The 19,439-nt window shown below is 36.8% G+C and overlaps 4 protein-coding genes and 1 pseudogene across 4 annotated transcripts; 4 read left to right on the forward strand and 1 right to left on the reverse strand.

The window, feature by feature from the left end:
- Positions 1-3,649: 3,649 nt before the first annotated feature.
- On the forward strand, positions 3,650-4,768 carry LOC110767763 (F-box protein SKIP23-like; the record flags this gene model as incomplete). The annotated part of the gene is made up of 1 exon (XM_021971409.2): positions 3,650-4,768. A coding segment is annotated over one exon (1,119 nt), but the record flags the coding sequence as incomplete, so codon positions are not given.
- Positions 4,769-4,987: 219 nt separating this feature from the next.
- On the forward strand, positions 4,988-7,304 carry LOC148297071 (putative F-box protein At1g65740; annotated as a pseudogene).
- A 1,556-nt stretch (positions 7,305-8,860) lies between these two features.
- LOC110767797 (putative methyltransferase PMT16) lies at positions 8,861-12,653 on the forward strand. The gene is made up of 6 exons (XM_021971451.2): positions 8,861-9,846; positions 10,937-11,147; positions 11,223-11,520; positions 11,608-12,000; positions 12,108-12,185; positions 12,287-12,653. Exons 1-6 carry the CDS (start codon positions 9,133-9,135, stop codon positions 12,525-12,527), a joined length of 1,935 nt encoding a protein of 644 aa, XP_021827143.1. The 5' UTR covers positions 8,861-9,132; the 3' UTR covers positions 12,528-12,653.
- A 309-nt stretch (positions 12,654-12,962) lies between these two features.
- Positions 12,963-13,628, forward strand: LOC110767798 (protein MEN-8-like). Its single transcript, XM_021971452.2, has 2 exons — positions 12,963-13,332; positions 13,430-13,628. Exons 1-2 carry the CDS (start codon positions 13,032-13,034, stop codon positions 13,438-13,440), a joined length of 312 nt encoding a protein of 103 aa, XP_021827144.1. The 5' UTR covers positions 12,963-13,031; the 3' UTR covers positions 13,441-13,628.
- An 856-nt stretch (positions 13,629-14,484) lies between these two features.
- Positions 14,485-18,413, reverse strand: LOC110767764 (putative F-box protein At5g55150). The gene is made up of 2 exons (XM_021971411.2): positions 18,059-18,413; positions 14,485-15,679 (listed from the first exon to the last, which is right to left on the reverse strand). The coding sequence occupies exon 2, from the start codon at positions 15,576-15,578 to the stop codon at positions 14,544-14,546; it is 1,035 nt and encodes a 344-aa protein (XP_021827103.2). The 5' UTR covers positions 15,579-15,679; positions 18,059-18,413; the 3' UTR covers positions 14,485-14,543.
- Between the last annotated feature and the right edge of the window lie 1,026 nt (positions 18,414-19,439).

The following is a 19,439-nucleotide window of genomic DNA, read 5'->3' on the forward strand; positions in this document are numbered from 1 at the left end:
TAAAATTGATGGGCTTTCTCAGTTTTACCTGCAACATGCAATCTTCATTTTCCCGTCTTTCTCATCACCAAAATAACAAAATCTTCTCGTCACGTGTTTGAAAGTATGGCTTTAGGTATGTTGTAGCAAAAGATAATCAAAGGCATCCTTTTCTCATGCTTTTGATTTGCACTGCCGAAAAAGGTAAATGGAATTTATACAACATGATGGATGACAATTTCCTTGATTTACAATTAAAATTGCAGAAAAAACAATTTTTCAGAAGATGCTATGACCATAATGAAGTTGACTAATCGACCCCCAATTTAGATTGTGCCAAAATTTTCAATTTCCGTTGTGAAAGCTTGTTCTCTTCTCTCTGTTTTTTTTTCTTAATTTTTCAGTCAGTGGTTCTAAAATGAAGGGATTTTAGAGTGTGATGATTTGATGACTAATGACTAAAGTCAGATGTTGCCATATTGGATTCCATCCGTACAATTGCATGGGCCCATGTCTCCAGGCTCATCTCAATCAAGGCTTCTCCTATTGGTGGGCTGGCGCCAATGGAAATCATGGAAGTTGGTTTGGGATTTGATGAAGTGTCCAGTTTTGACCCAAATCCGTACATATAATTTCTCTCATGCATAAGGAATAAGGATTAACTGAATATGTGAATATGTGAATACGTGAAAAAGTATAAGTTAAGAATTTTACTGTGGAAATAATGGTATCGAATATCACTGAAACTATGTGAGAAATGATCAGGATGGAAGATGTAGAATATGGTCCTAACCTAACCTTGGACATTTGTGGTCACTTAACTCATCACTGGTGCTCTTCAGCTTCAAACTCTTGTTCTTGTTTGCATTATTGTTGCTCTAGAATAGGTCTTTTTCAATAACTTCCTTATTAAAGAAAAAAAGGAAACAATTTAAAGCATGATCCCTTTAATACAGAGCAGAGCAGTCAATGGTGCTATCGTATTTTCGGCTATGGAGCAGAGCAGTTTAATTAAGACAGACGAAGAAGAAGGCTAATATTAATTGTAGAGCAACAAGAGCACCATCCCTTTGCAAAACCTTTGCCTTTCTACTAGAAAGTTTCTAGTGTGTGTGTGTGTGACAGTGTGAGTTAAAAAATGGAACATGGGTGGTATGCTTGAATTTTTAATTCAAGTGTTTTAAGTAATGGGTACATTATAGATCAAAAGAAGTAAACTAGAAACAAATTGTCCAGTTTCAATATGCACGCACCACAAACACAAACACAAACACAAACAGATAACCATAAATATTATGTTTCAGTTCTGATAAATTCGGTCATGCTGAACCCTTTACTTGGAGGGCAGTATTGAAGCTCCCATGAACAAACAATACAATCAATGTTAACACATCCCAACCATTTATACTAATTTACTTAAACCACTAGAACACCACCCCAACCACACCCCACACCCCACACCCTACAACAACACCACCACCTCTCTCTCTCTGCCATTATCTTATATCCCACCAGACTAATCTATCAACCTAAGACAAACTTAGACGACGAATACGCACCCATCTCATGCCAGCTGGCTAACATTTGTGCTGATTCTTGTCCATTTTGTTGAAGAAGATTTTTTTTGCAGCTTTTGCACTCAAATTTCCTCTCATATATTTCACGCTGAACAGCTTTCCCATGCTCCAGCAGCCCATTCATTAAATGGAATGTGCTCTTACAAATGTAACATACCTGCTTAGAGGACTCCATATCTGTGAACATGAAAAACAAAGAGATGTTCAGTGTGTTTTTGGTCAAAATGAAATGAAAAGAGAGTTTGTAAGAAACAAAATATATATATGTTCTTCACCTCTTTCTCAGCCTTTGCCTCTGGCTCTTTCTCTGCCTCTGTCTCTCTCTCTCTCTCTGCGCCTTTGCCTCTCTGTGTGTGTGTTTCAATTAGCCTCACTATGGCTCTGTTTATAGGCAAGAGATATGAAACAACTAATGTGATATAGAGAGAGACCTGCTGAGAGTCATAACTAAGCACTAAATGGATGTGTAACTCACAGCCTCAAATCAAACGAAAAATGGTTTAAAAAAAGCCACATGGTCCACTCAGTAAAAATTACAGACATACTATTTCCAGGAAATTAGCTGCACCAATTTTCCAGAAATGCGAAAAGATTTTATTGTGCAAAATCAGAAATTAGGACAATTAAATGCATAAATATAAATACACTTCAATGAATGCGCCTTCATCAGAACCTACCAAACTTGTGTCATGATTTGATATTCAATTTTTGCTCAACTAAATGGGCAATAAATAATTTTACACCAGTTTCCTAGTTTCTATCCCTAGTTTCAATTTGTGTTGTGTGTAGTTGTGTGTATTAGAAAGTGATCTGGAAAAGATCATAGCTAACCAAATATCTAAAAATCCAATGTCATGATATTCCAATCTCAATGGACTTATATATTGGATTGGCTCTTTGTCGTGAAAAAATGTTAATTAGATTATGATCAATCGAGCACAAAAACTTATCACAATTGATTTCTATTGTTAGGAAGATTTATTTCTTCCAGATGTGATAGTCAATTTCGACGGGAGCTTCTATAATGAGGAGACTATGTGAGGAGGTTATTTGAGGAGGCCCATCTCACCATCAAAAGGGGTGTGGACCCCCCAATGCACCCCCCCCATGTCATTTGTTTTTAGTTGTTGATGGTGAGATTTCACTTCCTCAAATAACCTCCTCACTCAACCTCCTCATTCTAGCCTTTCCACAATTTCGACTCAGAATTTGATTGGGTTACTCATTTATGCGTTTTCTTTTGGGCCTTCAATGCCAGACCAATGCAAAGGAGAAAGGGCTAAGAACACAAACTTACCCATTCGTACTGCTAAAAAAATAAGCAAAACAAATACAACTTACCCATTCGCAGTAGGGTTTGAAAATTGGATAATTTACTACTTATTATAGGAAAGAAGGAATTGTGATTAAAACTGACGGGTGAGGTTTTTTTTTATTAGTCAATTTTGCCTGCAACCTTGAGTCTTCTTCTTCTAGGCGGGCTTTGTCACCAAAACAACAGTAGCATCTTGATTTTGGGTTGAAAGTATGGCTTCAGGTATGTTTTCTTAGAAGGCAAACAAACTATTGTGGTCATGTCAAATCTTTTGCAGCTTTTGTTATTTTGCACAAAGTCAAGTTGTGTACATGTTTTTGAGATCAACTGTTCAAGCTTGATCTCGATTTTGCATAATTCATTTAGATTCATGACATCTCATACTATTATTTGCTCAAATTATCTTTAATTTTACATAACTTGTATATATTAATACTGCCATCAAATCTGTAACTCCTATGCATCTTGAAGAAAATTACTTGAAATAAAAACGTGTATTAGAAAAAGGAAAAGAAAGAAAAAAAATTCATTATTATACAATTGAATCTAGGCCAAGTTTTTGATATACACAAATTATATACAAACAGGGAAAAGGTCCTTTTTTTGCCAATATGCTGCAAAATAGGTATCTATGTAGTGAATAACACGACTGAAAAAATTAATTTCTTATTATTATTTATACATGGATTATTTAAATTGTTATTTCATAAACATGTGGTCAAGAATAAGTTCATCATAATACTATGCTCTAATTGAACTTGTTTTCTCTTTTGTCTTTTTAGATTGGGCAAATTTACCGCAAAATCTTTTACATTCAGTTTTGGAGAGATTACCGTTACTATCAGACTATTTGCGATTTAACATTGTTTGTGCATCATGGCATTCTGTAGCAAAGCATAATAAAAGTCGACGTGCTAAGACGACAACCCCAATGCTCTTGCTTCAGACCAGAAAAAGAGGTACATGGAGTTTGTACAACCTCGAGGAAGACAAGGTCCTAAATTTGCAACTAAAAATCCCGAATAAGCGATTTTGTGGTTCTTCAAAAGAATGGTTAATATTTGTGGATAAGGATCTTGTAGTAACCCTAGTAAATCCATTCTTTAGGGTTAAAGGGAGGATAAAGAAGGAAAATTCGATCATTTGCCTTCCTCCACTAAACCCTCAACCTTTGAGTCGCGAATGGTTTTCCAAAACTAACTATTTCGTTTTCAAAGCTACAATTTCAGCAAAACCAATATTAAATGCAAATGATTACATTGTTGTGGTCATATATGAGGCGTACTGTCGGTTGGCTTTTATTAGACCTGGCAAAGACACGACATGGACTTATGTTGATCAAAGGTGGAGCTTAATTGAAGAAGTTGTTCCAATTAGAGATAAATTTTATGCCATTGATAGGTGGGGAAATCTATTATCTTTTGACAGTGTTGATCAATTCAAATGCAATATGGAGTCGAAGGCTGACAAAACGGAACAAACGTCCGAGAAGAAATATCTCGTGGCTTTAAATGAGAAAGACTTTCTAATGCTTGAAAGGTATGCTACATGGGATGCTGACTCTAAACGTGAGACAATGAAATTCAAAGTTTTCAAATTCAGTTTTGTGAAGTGTGACTGGATTGAGATAAATAATTTGGGTGATGTTGCTATTTTCGTGGGTGATAATTCCTCAATTTATGTGGTGGCTTCAAACGATTATGGATGTCAACCGAATTGCATATACTTCACGCATGATCATTATCGTATAAGAATGGATTTCAAACCTTGGGGACCTAACGATATCGGTGTGTACAACATCAAAACTCAAAGCATTTCACAACCTTTCATAGAAGATGCTAAGACCATGATGACGTTGACGAATCGACCCCCAATTTGGATTGCGCCAACTTTTTAATTTCCGTTGTGAGAGCTTGTTCTCCTCTCTCTATTTTTTTTTCCTTAAATTTTCACTCAGTGGTTCTTTAAGTAATTTATTTATTTTCTAAACTTGTAACTGCACTATTAGATATTTGGTGTTTTTTTCCTTAATTTTTCACTCGGTGGTATAAGAAATTTATTGGGTTTCAGTTTGACCCACTCTGGCACAGCCGCACATATGAAATGATATGAGGGAATGTTGTGGCGTTGGATTGGGCTTCCCTTTGGACTTGGAATTCCCATGCATATTTCCAGCCCAATTCCCAGTAGACAAGGTAGGAATTGTAATTACATCATTTAAAATGTTATTGAATTATAATTATTGGGTATTCTTCTCACGAATCTCACTTATCTTTTTACACTAAATGCTACCAAATTACATTCAATTTTAATTATACATCATTATAATGGGAAAAAAAAATCATATGAGAAACAAAAAACAAGAAGGAGCCCTAATATTAACTAGATGCACATTGCAATTTGCAGAAATTTGCATGAGTTTTTTTTGTATTTATTTCTTAAGTGGATAAATGTTAGGTTTAAGTAAAATTTTGAAACCGCTGCTTGCCAATTTTTAATGTATTTCATCATGTACTATTTAATCGTGGGAACTAATTTTCTGAAATGTGACGAATATTTTTCCTCATTTTGGGAATCTTTTGTTTGATATCAACTTGATTATATTTTGTGATATGCCTCAACATAATTTAGTTTTAGTTCATATATTTATGGCTTATTACACAAAACGTCCCTAAGGTTTACGAAACTATCTGCATCCTTAATGTTTGGGTATATAAGGCCTGGTTATTAGTGCTCTAACTTCACACACGCAAATATAAATTCATATATATAATATTAAGGTCCTGTTTGGTGGGCTGGACTAGACTAGTTAGGATTGGACTTGGAGTGCTGGATTGGGCTGGCTTGGATTGAATTGGACTTTAGTAATTTGTTTGGTACATCTAAGTTGGGCTAGACTACATTGGACTTAAGTCTGTTGTTTGGTACAAGTATAGGCTGGGCTGCATTGGACTTAAATAAAATTTATTTTTAATATTTATCAGATGATCTAATATCATAATTTATTAATTTATTGAAAAAATCACATACACAAAAAAATTTGTAGTTTGTTTTTTTGCCAGTTGCCTCATGGCCCCAAAAAGGACTACAAATTAAAACATGTATTTATTCATTAATTACATAGGATGCACATGCATATCTTTTTTTATTTATTATCCCATTAATGTGTTATTATTATTTATACAAGGATTATTTAAATTGTTATCTCATAAACATTTGGTCAAGAATAAGGATATTTAGTTCATCATAATACTATGCTCTAATTGAACATGTCTTCTCTTTTGTCTTCTTAGATTGGGCAAATTTGCCTCATAATCTTTTAGATTCAGTTTTAGAGAGATTAACATTACTATCAGACTATTTGTGATTCAGCATTGTTTGTGTCTCATGGCATTCTATGCCAAAGCATAATAAAAGTCAGACGTGCCAAGACGACAACCCCAATGCTCTTGATTCATACTAGAAAAAAGGTACATGTAGTTTGCACAACATCAAGGAAGACAAGGCCCTATGTTTGCAATTAAAAATTCCAAATAAGAAATGTTGTGGTTCTTCAAAAGAATGGTTAATATTTGTGGATAAGGACCTTGTAGTAACCCTAGTTAATCCATTCTTTAGGGTTAAATGGAGGATAAAGAAGGAAAGTTCAATCGTTTGCCTTCCTCCACTAAACCCTTAATGTACGAGTTGCGAATGGTTTTCAAAAACTAACTATTTCTTCCTATCAGGGTTACAATTTTAGCAGACCCAATATTAAATGCAAATGATTACATTGTTGTGGTCATATATGAGGTGTACTATCATTTGGCTTTTATCATACCTGGCAAAGACACAACATGGACTTATGTTGATCAAAGATGGTGCTTAATTGATGAAGTTGTTCCAATTAAAGATAAATTTTATGTATTTGATAGGTGGAGAAATCTATTATCTTTTGAAAGTATTAATCAATTCAAATGCAATGTGGAGTTGAATGCTAACGATACGGAACAAACATCCAAGAAGAAATATCTTTTGGGTTTAATGAGAAAGACTTTCTAATGGTTGAAAGGTATACTACATGGAACGATGGCTCTAAACGCGAGACAATGAAATTCAAAGTTTTCGAATTCAGTTTCATGAACTGTGAGTGGATTGAGACAAATAATTTGGGTGATGTTGCTATTTTGGTGGCTTCAAACGATTATGGATGTCAACCGAATTGCATATATTTCACGCATGATCATTATCGTATGAGAACAGATTTCAATCCTTGGGGACCTATCGATATCGGTGTATACAACATCAAAACTCAAAGCATTTCACAACCTTTCACAAAAGATGATGAATGGACCCCCAATTTGGATTGTGCCAACTTTTTAATTAACGTTGTGAAAGCTTGTTCTCTTCTCTTTCTTTTTTCCTTAGTTTTTCACTCAGTGGTTCTTAAGTAATTTGTTTATTGGCCAAAAAGTCACTTTTGGTCCCTGTAGTTTGGCACTTCAACCACTTTTGACCCTGTAGTTTTAATTTCGTCACTTTTGACCCTGTAGTTTCGTATGTGTAGCAATTCAAGGACATGTTAAAATTTCTGTCAATTTCTTTAACGGAGTTACCATGTGCCCCTCACGTGGAGGGGCAATTTTGTCAGTCCAAAGCAACTTGTCTTCTTCTACCTCGTCGACTTCACCTCTCTTCTTCACCATTGTCTTGAAGATCTCTTACTCTCCTCCTACCATCAACTTCAAAGTCTTCTTCACTATCCTCTTCATCATCAACATTGACAGGTACCTCTATCCTATCTTCATTGCCAATATTATGTCCATACACAGGCACTTCTATTGTTCCTACGTTGTCATTACCCACTTCTTGTCCACCTTCAAAGGAAATCTGTGAAGCTTGATTAAAAATATCATCAAAATATTCATCTGGAACCTCATCAAATGCTTCAACATAAGGAAATCGTGGAGGGCCAGCATCTGAAAAATCAATGCCATGAGATTGAAAATATTGCTTTACTTTATGTGAATCAAAGCATTCAGAACTGTTAAATAACAAATGGCATGCATATCTTTACTTTATGCAAATAGGGAACCATTGTGTTTCCTAAACTGCCAATACACACACACACACACAATATTTTATAAAATTTTCAACCACCCAAAGTTATAGAACAAAACAAGGTCATTCGAATAAAAAAACAAAACAAAACAAGGCCACAAAAGAATGGAATAAACAAAAGCGTTGGAACCCACTTATCAAGATTGAAAACTCTAATAAAAGTTATAAAACAATTTCGCACAAAAAACAGAACCTTTAAAGATTCTAACGGGTTTGTTTCGAGTGCGGCTCCGCCAAGCTTGCTATAGCTGTCTCGCAAGATACCTCTGTTGCTTCTAGTGGGGGGGTTTTGATTGATGACTGTTGTGTGCTCCTCTCTCACTTCCAGTCATCTTTCGTGGCCAATGTGCCTAGGCTTTGTAACCGTGTCGCTAACAGGCTTGCCTTGTTTGCTTTTCATTTGCACCAAGATTGTTTTTGGTTTGGTGAGGCCCCTGAGCTTGTTCAGGAACTCCTCACCCAAGACTGTTGCCTCAGCTAATCTTCTTTGCAATGAATCGGTTTATTTCAAAAAAAAAAGATTCTAAGTTCACCTGGATTTTTCACTCAGTGGTTCTTAAGTAATTTGTTTATTTTCTAAACTTGTAACTGCACTATCAGATATTTGGTGTATTTTTCCTTAATTTTTCACTCGGTGGTTCTTAAGTATTTGAGTTTGACCCACCCGCACATAAGAATATGGCTAATAGAGTTTATTATGGAATGTTGTGGCTTTGGTTGGGCCTCCCTTTGGACTTGGAATTATATTCCAGCCTAATGCCCACTGGACAAGGTAGGAATTGGATATTATTATAAAAACAATTTAAAATGTTAATGAATCTCACTGCCTAGATTACGGACATGGTAATAAAAAAGAACGTACGCCGTTTGTCCTCCAGCAACAGCCTTAGAAGAACCTGCCCCCAAAAACAGACGGCAGATCCCTTTTCTTTCTTTTATATAGAAAAACAAACAACCAAATTAACCTTCACTGGCTGATCCATTAATTTCCATACAAAAAACCTCATCGCCCACATGACATCACCAACTTGCATTACAGCCCTATATTTCTCTAACCTCTCCTCCCTCCCACTTCTCTCCAGTCTAAACCTTTTTAAATTCCAAACCATTTCTTTCTGTTTCCCACGAAACAAATCATCAAACACTTAACGAGCATAATCCATGGCTTCCAACGACGACCGTCCATACCACCCAACCTCCAAGCCCTCCAAGCCCTCTCTCTTCCCCTGGAAAAAACCCAACGTCTACACCTTACCCGTAGTCCTCTTCCTCTGCATCTGCTCCTATTTCTTCGGCCTCTGGCAACACGGCGGCACCTCCACGCCCACCTTCAAACTCCCATGCAAATCCTCCAATCAAATCCACCCCGCCACCACCACGTCAACCACACAATCTCCAACACTAGATTTCTCCCCCCACCACAACCCCAACCTCACCGCCGCCACGTCATCGCACGCCGTCAAACCCAAAGCGTACCCTCCCTGCGACGTGAATTTCAGCGAGTACACGCCGTGCGAGGATGCGAAGAGGTCTTTGAAATTCGATCGTGACAGGCTCATATACAGAGAGAGGCATTGTCCCGGGAAGAACGAGCTGCTCAAATGCCGCGTTCCGGCGCCGCACGGCTACAAGACGGTGTTCTCGTGGCCGATGAGCCGGGATCTGGCGTGGTACGCCAATGTGCCGCACAAGGAGCTGACGGTGGAGAAGGCGGTTCAGAATTGGATCATTTACGAAGGCGACCGGAACCGGCTCAGATTCCCTGGCGGCGGCACCATGTTTCCTAATGGTGCGGACGCGTACATTGACGATATCGGGAAATTGATCAACCTCAAAGACGGGTCTATTCGGACCGCCATTGATACAGGCTGTGGGGTAAGCACAACACAATTGGCTGCATCTTCGATATTTGTTTATTTATTAATTAATTTAGATTCCGTCTTTCCTTAAAAAAGTAATTAGTGGTTAATACTCTTGGTTGACCCCGTCGTGCATTCAGTGATTACTTATTTTGGTGTGATTTATTAACATTTTGGACAATCTTGATTTAATATTGTTTTAGATGGAGATTTGTTGGTGATTGATGGATACAACTAAACTACTTTTATGTCTTTTTTTTTTCCCACTAAATTGAGAAGAAAAATACATTCTAAATGACTATTCTACCCCCTATTTAGTCAAACTATCAAGTCGACATATTCTATGGGGGTTAGGCTGCGTTTGGTTCATGGGAAAGGAATCTTGGGCATGGGAAATCAATTCATTTCCCATGTTTGGTAAGTCAGGCATGGGAAAGCGATTCCTAGCACATGGGAAAGTAGGAGGGAAAGTGAATCCTTCCTTACTCCTTGGGTTTCACTTTTCCTTCCCATGGGAAAGTAAAACTAGCATTAAATACAATTTTTTTTGACTAATTTGTCCTTACTAACAATTCATAATTACAATTTTTATCCAACAATTATTGGTATTTTTTTTTTTAATAGGGGTACAATTGGGAAACTAAACAAAATTTGTTTTCCATTCCTACTCAAAACAAACATGGGAAAGGAAATAAAGTGATATTTCCGGATCACTTTCCCGGCATTACCAAACATGGGAAAGGAATCAACATTTCCCATCCCTTGGGAAATGACATGGGAAATGATTTCCCATCAAATTCATTCCGTGAACCAAACGGGGCCTTAGTGTAGTGTGGTCAACTATGAAGGGTAAAGTTGGAAGTAGGAGGGCGCCACATTATTTGAAATAAAATATATTTTTTGTTTTGGCAAGAAATATTTCACAAAATCTGAGATTTATGACAATTGCAATTTTTAAGGGGGGATGGCGTGAGATGAGATCAGTCTAAAAACTTTGATCTGATTGGATATGATGGGATCGTGCTTGCATTTTTAGCAAAGTCATCGTAGTTGACTTTGACACGTGGCAGCCATGTGATATATTTACTTATTTTCCTGTCGTGCAGGTTGCCAGTTGGGGAGCTTACCTATTGTCCCGAAACATCCTCACCGTGTCATTCGCGCCAAGAGACACACACGTATCACAAGTCCAATTTGCTTTGGAGCGAGGTGTACCAGCACTCATCGGAGTCATTGCGTCGAAAAGACTACCTTACCCTTCTAGGGCCTTTGACATGGCCCATTGCTCCCGCTGCCTCATTCCTTGGGGCCAACATGGTATCCACTATAACTTCAAATTTCATTGGGACACCCAATAATTGTTAATTTCTCATGCAATTTTTGATGGTGCAGATGGGGTTTACTTGACTGAGGTTGATAGAGTTCTGCGCCCTGGCGGGTACTGGATTCTGTCAGGCCCACCAATCCGCTGGCAAAAGTACTGGAAGGGCTGGGAAAGAACTAAAGAGGATTTGAATGCCGAGCAGACTTCCATAGAGGATGTAGCCAAGAGCCTTTGCTGGAAAAAATTGGTGGAGAAGGATGACATTGCAATTTGGCAAAAACCCACCAACCACTTAACTTGCCAAAACAATCGCAAGCTTGGAAAGAGCCGCAATTTCTGCCCTGCTAATGATCCTGATCAGGCCTGGTATATTTCTATCATCATGCATGCTTTAAAATTGAGTTGCTATTGATTTGGTCACTTACATTTATTTTTTCTTCAAAATGTTTCCAGGTACACAAAGTTGGACACTTGTTTGACCCCATTGCCAGAAGTTTCAGACAATGAACAGGTTGCAGGTGGGAAATTGGCAAAATGGCCACAGAGACTTAATGCAATCCCACCAAGAATTAATAAGGGAACCGTGAAGGGAGTGACGGCAGAAGTTTTTAAAAAAGATTCAGAGCTATGGAAGAAGAGAGTTTCGTATTACAAATCAGTGAACAATCAGCTTGGGAACCCTGGAAGGTACAGAAACCTTTTGGATATGAATGCATACTTGGGTGGATTTGCTGCTGCCCTGGTTGATCTGCCTGTGTGGGTCATGAATGTGGTTCCTGTCGATGTCAAGGCCAACACACTTGGAGTCATCTACGAACGGGGATTGATTGGAACATATCAGAATTGGTAAATTCAGTAACACTCTTGGCATATATTTGGTGTGACTGATACATGAGACTTTGTGGTTCATATAAATTAACTTTCTTTTTTTCTTGTTCTTTTTAATTTCCCAGGTGTGAGGCAATGTCTACATATCCAAGAGCTTATGACCTCATTCATGCAGATTCAGTGTTTACCCTCTACGAGGATAGGTAAACCATAGTCTAATACACACTGTTATGACTAGCTAGCACATTTGATGTGACTGATAATATTAACATGCATCAAAATGTTTGTCCACATTGTGTTACAGATGCGAAATGGATGACATTTTGCTGGAGATGGACAGAATTCTTAGGCCGGAGGGGAGCGTTATCATTCGAGACGATGTCGATATGTTGGTGAAGATCAAGAGCATCATTGATGCAATGGAGTGGGATAGTCAAATTGTGGACCATGAAGACGGTCCTCATGAGAGGGAAAAACTGCTATTTGCCGTGAAAAAGTACTGGACAGCTCCTGCTGCACCTGAAGATGAAGAGGCATCTTCCTAGCAATAGCTATTTGTTTTGTTCTGCTTTGTACTTAACATTCATGATTCTTTTCGCCATGTATTTGATGTTCCAGCTGAAGCAGCTGTTTTAACACATAATGGAAGGGTTTTATCCAAATCTGAATTTGTCTCACTAGATTCACTTGCACGAAATATTATAGTTGGGTCGTGCTTTTGATATAGCAGTGGGATTTTATATCCCAAAACTTTTCAATTTATAATGGTTTTTGCACCAATTAAGTTAGCCATGAAGTTTTTAAAAAGTAAGAAAAAGAATGGGGCATGAAATCTACATGATTTTGATCCCCATGAAAATTGTCTCATCTCACCTATTAGTAATTAGGTGATTCATACATGGAGCCACCTCTTGTGACCCAATCCCTCACTATAAATGGAAAACAATATCCTACAAACTATGATCCACACTCAAATCAGAAAACACAAAACATATAATTAGTGTAAGCTATTAATTACAGAAAAGGGAAGAGTCTGAGTAGCAGTAGCCATGGGAGCCTTCAAGTCTGCTATCAACTCTTTGAGCTGCTTCCAAGCTGCACTTGTGCTTGTGTTGTTGATTGCCACAGCAGAGACCCCGATGGCTGAGGCACAGAGCAGCAGCAGCTGCTCAACTGAGCTGAGCAGCCTCAATGTGTGTGCACCATTTGTGGTGCCTGGCTCAACCAACACCAACCCAAGCTCTGACTGCTGTGGTGCTCTCCAAGCCGTCCATCCTGACTGCCTCTGCAACACTCTCAGGGTCGCCGCTCGCCTTCCCGCTCAGTGCAACCTCTCCCCAATCACTTGTGGTTAGTCTATCAATTTATTGCTCCATAAGTAATTTTTAATTCAATTTCATACATAACAAGAACTAATGTAATTGTTTTATTGTTTTTTCACTTACAGATACAAACTGATGTGCAACTACAAATGCTGCCGAGAGAATAATGTTGAAGTTTCACCATTTGGCTTATGTTGTGTTTTGTGTTTGTTTTTCCTTCCTCAAATGTGTGCTCTGATCCGTAACGAAGCAATGGTGTGGGGATCAGAGAGAAAGGTTGATGTGATTGAATAAAATGGGAAAATGTTTTCTGCTTGTGGAAAACCAGAGGTTTCTGATTTTCAGATAATAAAATAGCATCCATCTATCAAGTTATCAACAACACACGAGCATATATGCCTATTCCTCTAATATATATGAGTATAGGTGCAAAATATCGAGGGGCATCGATTGCTTAGACATTTATTAAGAAATTACATCTAAATTGTTATAAAACACTGAAATTAAAAGAGAGAATTGACGCAAAATGGGTCTAGACAAGTGCACCGGCTATAGTGATTTCCCTACCCCAAAAAAAAAAAAAATGTAACATCATGTTCTTAGCCCCTTAAAAAAAATATTAATAATGTCCTTAGCCAAAGTAAATAAATTCAATATTCGGATTGGAAAAATAAATAAAAATTGTAAATCTACCAGCTTAATCTACAATGTGATGCAAATAACCAACTAACCAACATACAAGTCACAAGTTTTTGGTAAATAAACTAAACTCCATAAACTTTCTGATAATTATACTTAACACTCTCCATCTTTCTAAAATTACACTAATTTCTATTTTCCAAAAAAACCTTTAAACTAACTATGTTATCTCCAAATAAAAAAATAATTTATACAACGTTTCTTCTTTAGGAAAACGTCCAATGATCCAGGAAAACGTTCAAATTGGGTCATAAGAATGGAGCCCTCGATATTTATTAGCATGGTTGACAATCTTTTGTGTAACTTACACCTTTTTACCAAAAGAAGAAAAAAAAAGGGGGGAACTTGGTTATACCCCGATAATTGTAAAACTACCCAATAAAAGCCAGTGAGTGAACTACAAAACAATAAAGAATAATAAGAAATATAACTTCTTTTTTATTGTTTACAATTGAAAGACTTATAGAATACAAAAGGGGATTTAAATAAGTGATAGGCTAGGTAAAGAATAATAACAAATATAACTTCTTTTTTAATTGTTTACAATTGAAAGGTTGGCACAACCCAATATGGAGGTTTCTTGGTAGTCTTCATAAGAGACGTAATATTTGGGGCGTAAGTCTTCTTAAGAGCCATAATATTTGGGGCGTAAGGCTGTGAAAAGCTCTGACTTTTAACATCATACACGCCAAAATCATGATGCAAACAGCCTGTGAAATAACCATAATAACGATCATGATCATGGTTGAAGTAAATGCAATTCGGCCGCCATCCTAAAAAATTCAAAGCCAAGACAGATATTGAAAAGTTATCACCCAAAAAAAGAGCGACATCACCCAAGGTTTCTTTCTCAACCCACTCATGCTTATCAAAATCCAATTCGTATATTCTAACTTTTTTCGTCACACGACCTTCATCTTCTAAAGCAAGAAACCTTCGAACCATCCATAATTCTTTATCATTTAAAACCACAAGATATACCTTCTCCAAATTATGTCGCATGCCCTCTGCAACCAGTTGCTTGGATTGAGTAATAATATCAAAAGAAAAAACTTGACCCCCTCCTTTAACAGCATAAAACTTCTCTTTAACATGAACAACGTCTTCAATCCGATCCAAGCTTTGATCAACGTAAGTCCATGTTGTGTCTTTATTGAGTCTAATGAAAGCTAATTTACATGATCCCTCATAAATGACAACAACAACACAATTGTTGGCATCCAATATTGGATCGGTTGATATTGTAGCCTTGACGACAAATTCGGCAAGTGTTTCTTCATTGCAAAGATTACCTTTGTCTAGTGGAGGAAGATTGATGAAGGATTCGTTTCTCTTTTTTCTCCCATTGACCATAAAGGACAGATTTATTAGGGTCACTACCAAATTCAAATTCATACCTATTAACCATCCTTTTACATAACCACAAAATCGCATCTTCGGCAATTTAAATTCCAAATCAAGAATATTACCAAACATGACGTTGTACAAATTCCATGTATCTTTTTTGGCCGTATGAATCAAAATCATTGAAGAAGGATGCCTTTTAATATCTTTTGCTACACAATACCATGACATACAAACACGACTAAACTGAATATAGTCTGATTGTGGATAGTCTGATTGTAACACTAATCTCAAAATTGAATCCAAAAGTTCCTGAGGCAAATTTGCCCAATCTGAGAAGATTTAAAAAAAAAAAAAAAATTCAATTAGAGAGGCTATAGTTACGTAAAATACATATATAAATTACAGATACAAAATTAATGAGTTTTTATGCACTGAACAAACCAAATAAAAACTATTGAATGCATACGTTTTTTTGGTCAATAACTGGAATTCATTAAACCAGAGCGCAAATAAACACGCCAAAAAGGTATTCAACATAAGAGGACTACCAGCAAACAACAAATATATAACAACCCACACTCCAACAATTCAAACCCCAAAAATGTAGATCCCATCCCATCCCTTGTTTATTTTCGTCGTTTATTAGTCAAAATATAGGAAAGCATACAATTCAAAAACAGTCTAATTAAGGATAAGCATGTAAGCAAAATAAGAATAACGCATGATTAATTCTGAATGATTTCTATTCCAACAAAACAGAATATTCTGAATGATTTATATAATTTGATTTACACAAAACATTAGGATATCATAACAACAACTTGCAATATATACCAGAGATTTTATGGTAAAACACTCTTCAAAATTACAAAAGAAAATTTAGTACGCAAACGGAATTGTTTGAATGAGAAAACATACCTGAATCCATAACTCAAAACTCCAACAGAGTAATGATGAATTTTTTAGTAGTGTATGAAACTGAAGGGTTTAGGCAATTGCCCTCGTATAAAACTGACCTAATGTTGGCCAATAACATATACCCCTTATATAGGCAATTGAAAATTATGAATACAATTTTCAATTAGGAAATTAGTGAATAAAGATGAAACCTAATATGGATAGAAATCGGGAAACTGGTGTGAAAATTAAGGAATTAATAATTACTCACGTAGGGTGTGTTTACTAATCAGGAATTGGAATTAGAATCAGGAATTAAATTCTAATCAGGAATTGGAATTAGAATCAAGAATTAAATTCCAATTATGGAGGATTTATATCATATCAAAGAATTAAAAAATAAATGGGAGTCACACAAAATCAATTCCTGATTTTGGAGGAATTCAATTGTTGGGTGGGATTGGAAAGTGACATTCTAATTACTGGAGAACTAACTAACCCATTCGGAATCCATCTTTTTTACAATTATAATTATTGGGCAGGGGCTTCTCACGAATCTCACTTCCCTTTTTTACACTCCATCCCATTACCAAATTAACATTCAAGGGAAAAACAAAAAACAAAAAACGTATAGAAACCTCTCAGCACAGATAAGAAACCAGTTGGTAGCCAAAGCCAACTATAGGGGAGCTACATTGTGGGGGGTGCAGCATTTGTTTTGCTATTTGTTTTGGTCTGCTTTGTACTTAACATTCATGATTCTTTTCGCCATGTATTTGATGTTCCAGCTGAAGCAGCTGTTTTAACACATAATGGAAGGGCTTTATCCAAATCTGAATTTGTCTCACTAGATTCACTTGCACGAAATATTGGGAAAACATAGTTGGCAAAATTTTTACAGGTACTTTTGAATTACTTCAAAATCGAAATGTAATTACCAGAACTGCCTAAAATATAAGTTCAGTTTCAGAATTCATAATCTCCTATCAACTAAACAAACTGAAACCTTGAGTACAAGTAAGACAGACTAAAAATGAATAAAACAAAATATCTACGTAGCTTCTCATTGTCCGTGGTCTCCACATACTACGTAGCGGAAAATTTGTACTCATAACAACATTTTGTAGCATGAGCAAGCTTGAATTGAGGTGGGAACAAGTGAGGAAGGAGAGGAGTAGAGCAAGTGATATGGGTGAGAGTGGGGGGGATGTGGGGGATGAGGAGCAAGGGGGTGAAAGAGGATGAAAATCCAATAAAAAGGTTGGAGATTGATGTGAGATCTAGGGCTAAAAGGGGTTGGAGAGGAAGAAGAAAACATAAACAACATAACTGAAAAGGCATAAAGCCCTGAACTACTGAGACAAAGCTCAGAGAAACACCCATGAAGGGTGGGAAATTGCCACCGACTCTCAAAACTGGGAGAGAGGCAGAGCACAAGAGCGTTTTGAATAAACTCTCACGTTCCACTAAAACACATGGTTAACATAAATTTTCTGAGTTCTTAAATCATACTGTCAGAAACTAAAATCAATCAATTTATTAGCAAGTGACATAATTAAATTTCAGAAAAAGAAGAAAACAATTCCAAGAGAATTCTGGATTGAATTTTCCTATGTAGCCTCTTGTTCTAATAGTAATACACAATACGAATAGCGGCCAAACAGAACCTATGAGTTAGATTGAATGATCATTCTCGTATACTCTGTTTTTCATTTGAAGAACCTATAAGCGTGACAATGCTATAATTGAAAGCTTCATCCACAGGCTGCAGGCAATTTCAAAATTAACAACATTATGAACAATCATCAAACCTCTGAAAACTGCAGCTCATGGCTTCCGGAACCGAAACTTATAGAAGCCGGAGACGAATCGACGATCTCGAAGTCTGCAGCATCGAGAGCGATGTTGAGAGGAAGAAGGTCGGAGAAGAACTTGGAGAGAGCGGTTTCGATCGGTAACTGTTCGATTTGGAGCGAAACTTTGAGGAAGTGGAGGAGATGGAGAGGTTAGAGTGAGCGAGGTGAAGGAAGTTTAGGGTTTCTAGGGCTTGGATTGGAGTGACGGTGAAGTAGTCGATGTTGAGGTAGCGAGTTCGCATTTCAGCTTTCAAAATTTGAGAGCGAGAGAGAGAGAGAGAGACAACGGACTAATTTTGGTTTTGGAAGAATTCAAATTGGCACTTTAAATTTCGGCCTCTTAGGCCCCGTTTGGTTCACGTAATGAATTTGAGGGGAAATCAATTCCCATGTCATTTCCCAAGGAATGGGAATGAAAGATTCTTTTCCCACGTTTGGTAAAGTAATCGGGAGATTTCACTTTGTTTCCTTTCCCATGTTTGTTTTGAGTAGGAATGGAAAACAAAGTTCGTATAATTTTCCAATTATATCCATATTAAATCAAATAAAAAAAGAATACATTTAATGATACGTTGTAATTATAAATTATTCATAGGGACAAAATAGTCATGAAAATTGTGCATTGAATATTGGCTCATTTTCCCAAACTTTCCCATGAGGAGGGAAAACAAAACCCAAGTTAAGAGGGGGGTATTACTTTCCCCCGTACTTTCCCATGTGCCAGGAATCCATTTCCCATTCCCGGACTTACCAAACATGGGAAAGCAATTGAATTCCCATTCTCATGCCTCCTTTCCCATGAACCAAACGGCCCCTTATATTAATACGAGTGGCGTAGTTTTTTTTGGTCGAAATTGAGTTTTATTAAATAGAAGATCAAACGCCATATTACATCAAAATGATATGCGCACTGTGTTTATCATTTATTCTTGAATTGACTTGACTATAAGATTATGTACCAAGATCTCCATAAATAAATATATATAAAAATTCTTCACATTTTTTACTTTTGTTTTTCACTCTTCACATTTGGTGACTACTTTTTCACTCTACGACTCACATGTTTACTAAAAAGTGATGTGTATTGAAATAAGATAAACAAATGATAAATGCAAAGAATGAATATAACCCAAGTTAAGCTTGAGGAGTTTGCTTATGGGGTTTGGCTCTGTTAGTTATTAGTTGAACATTTTCACCTTTATTTATGTGGGTAAAGGTTCGAAACTCTTATATGCCCGATGAATATTTGTGTAAACTCAATTGCTTGTACTGAAAAAAATTACGTTCTCTGAATTTTTAAATTAATTATCTTATGGATTTTTAAGCACACTTACGC

The sequence above is a fragment of the Prunus avium genome, chromosome 2 (genome assembly GCF_965620075.1).
Source record: "Prunus avium chromosome 2, drPruAviu1.hap1.1, whole genome shotgun sequence".
NCBI lineage: Eukaryota > Viridiplantae > Streptophyta > Magnoliopsida > Rosales > Rosaceae > Prunus > Prunus avium.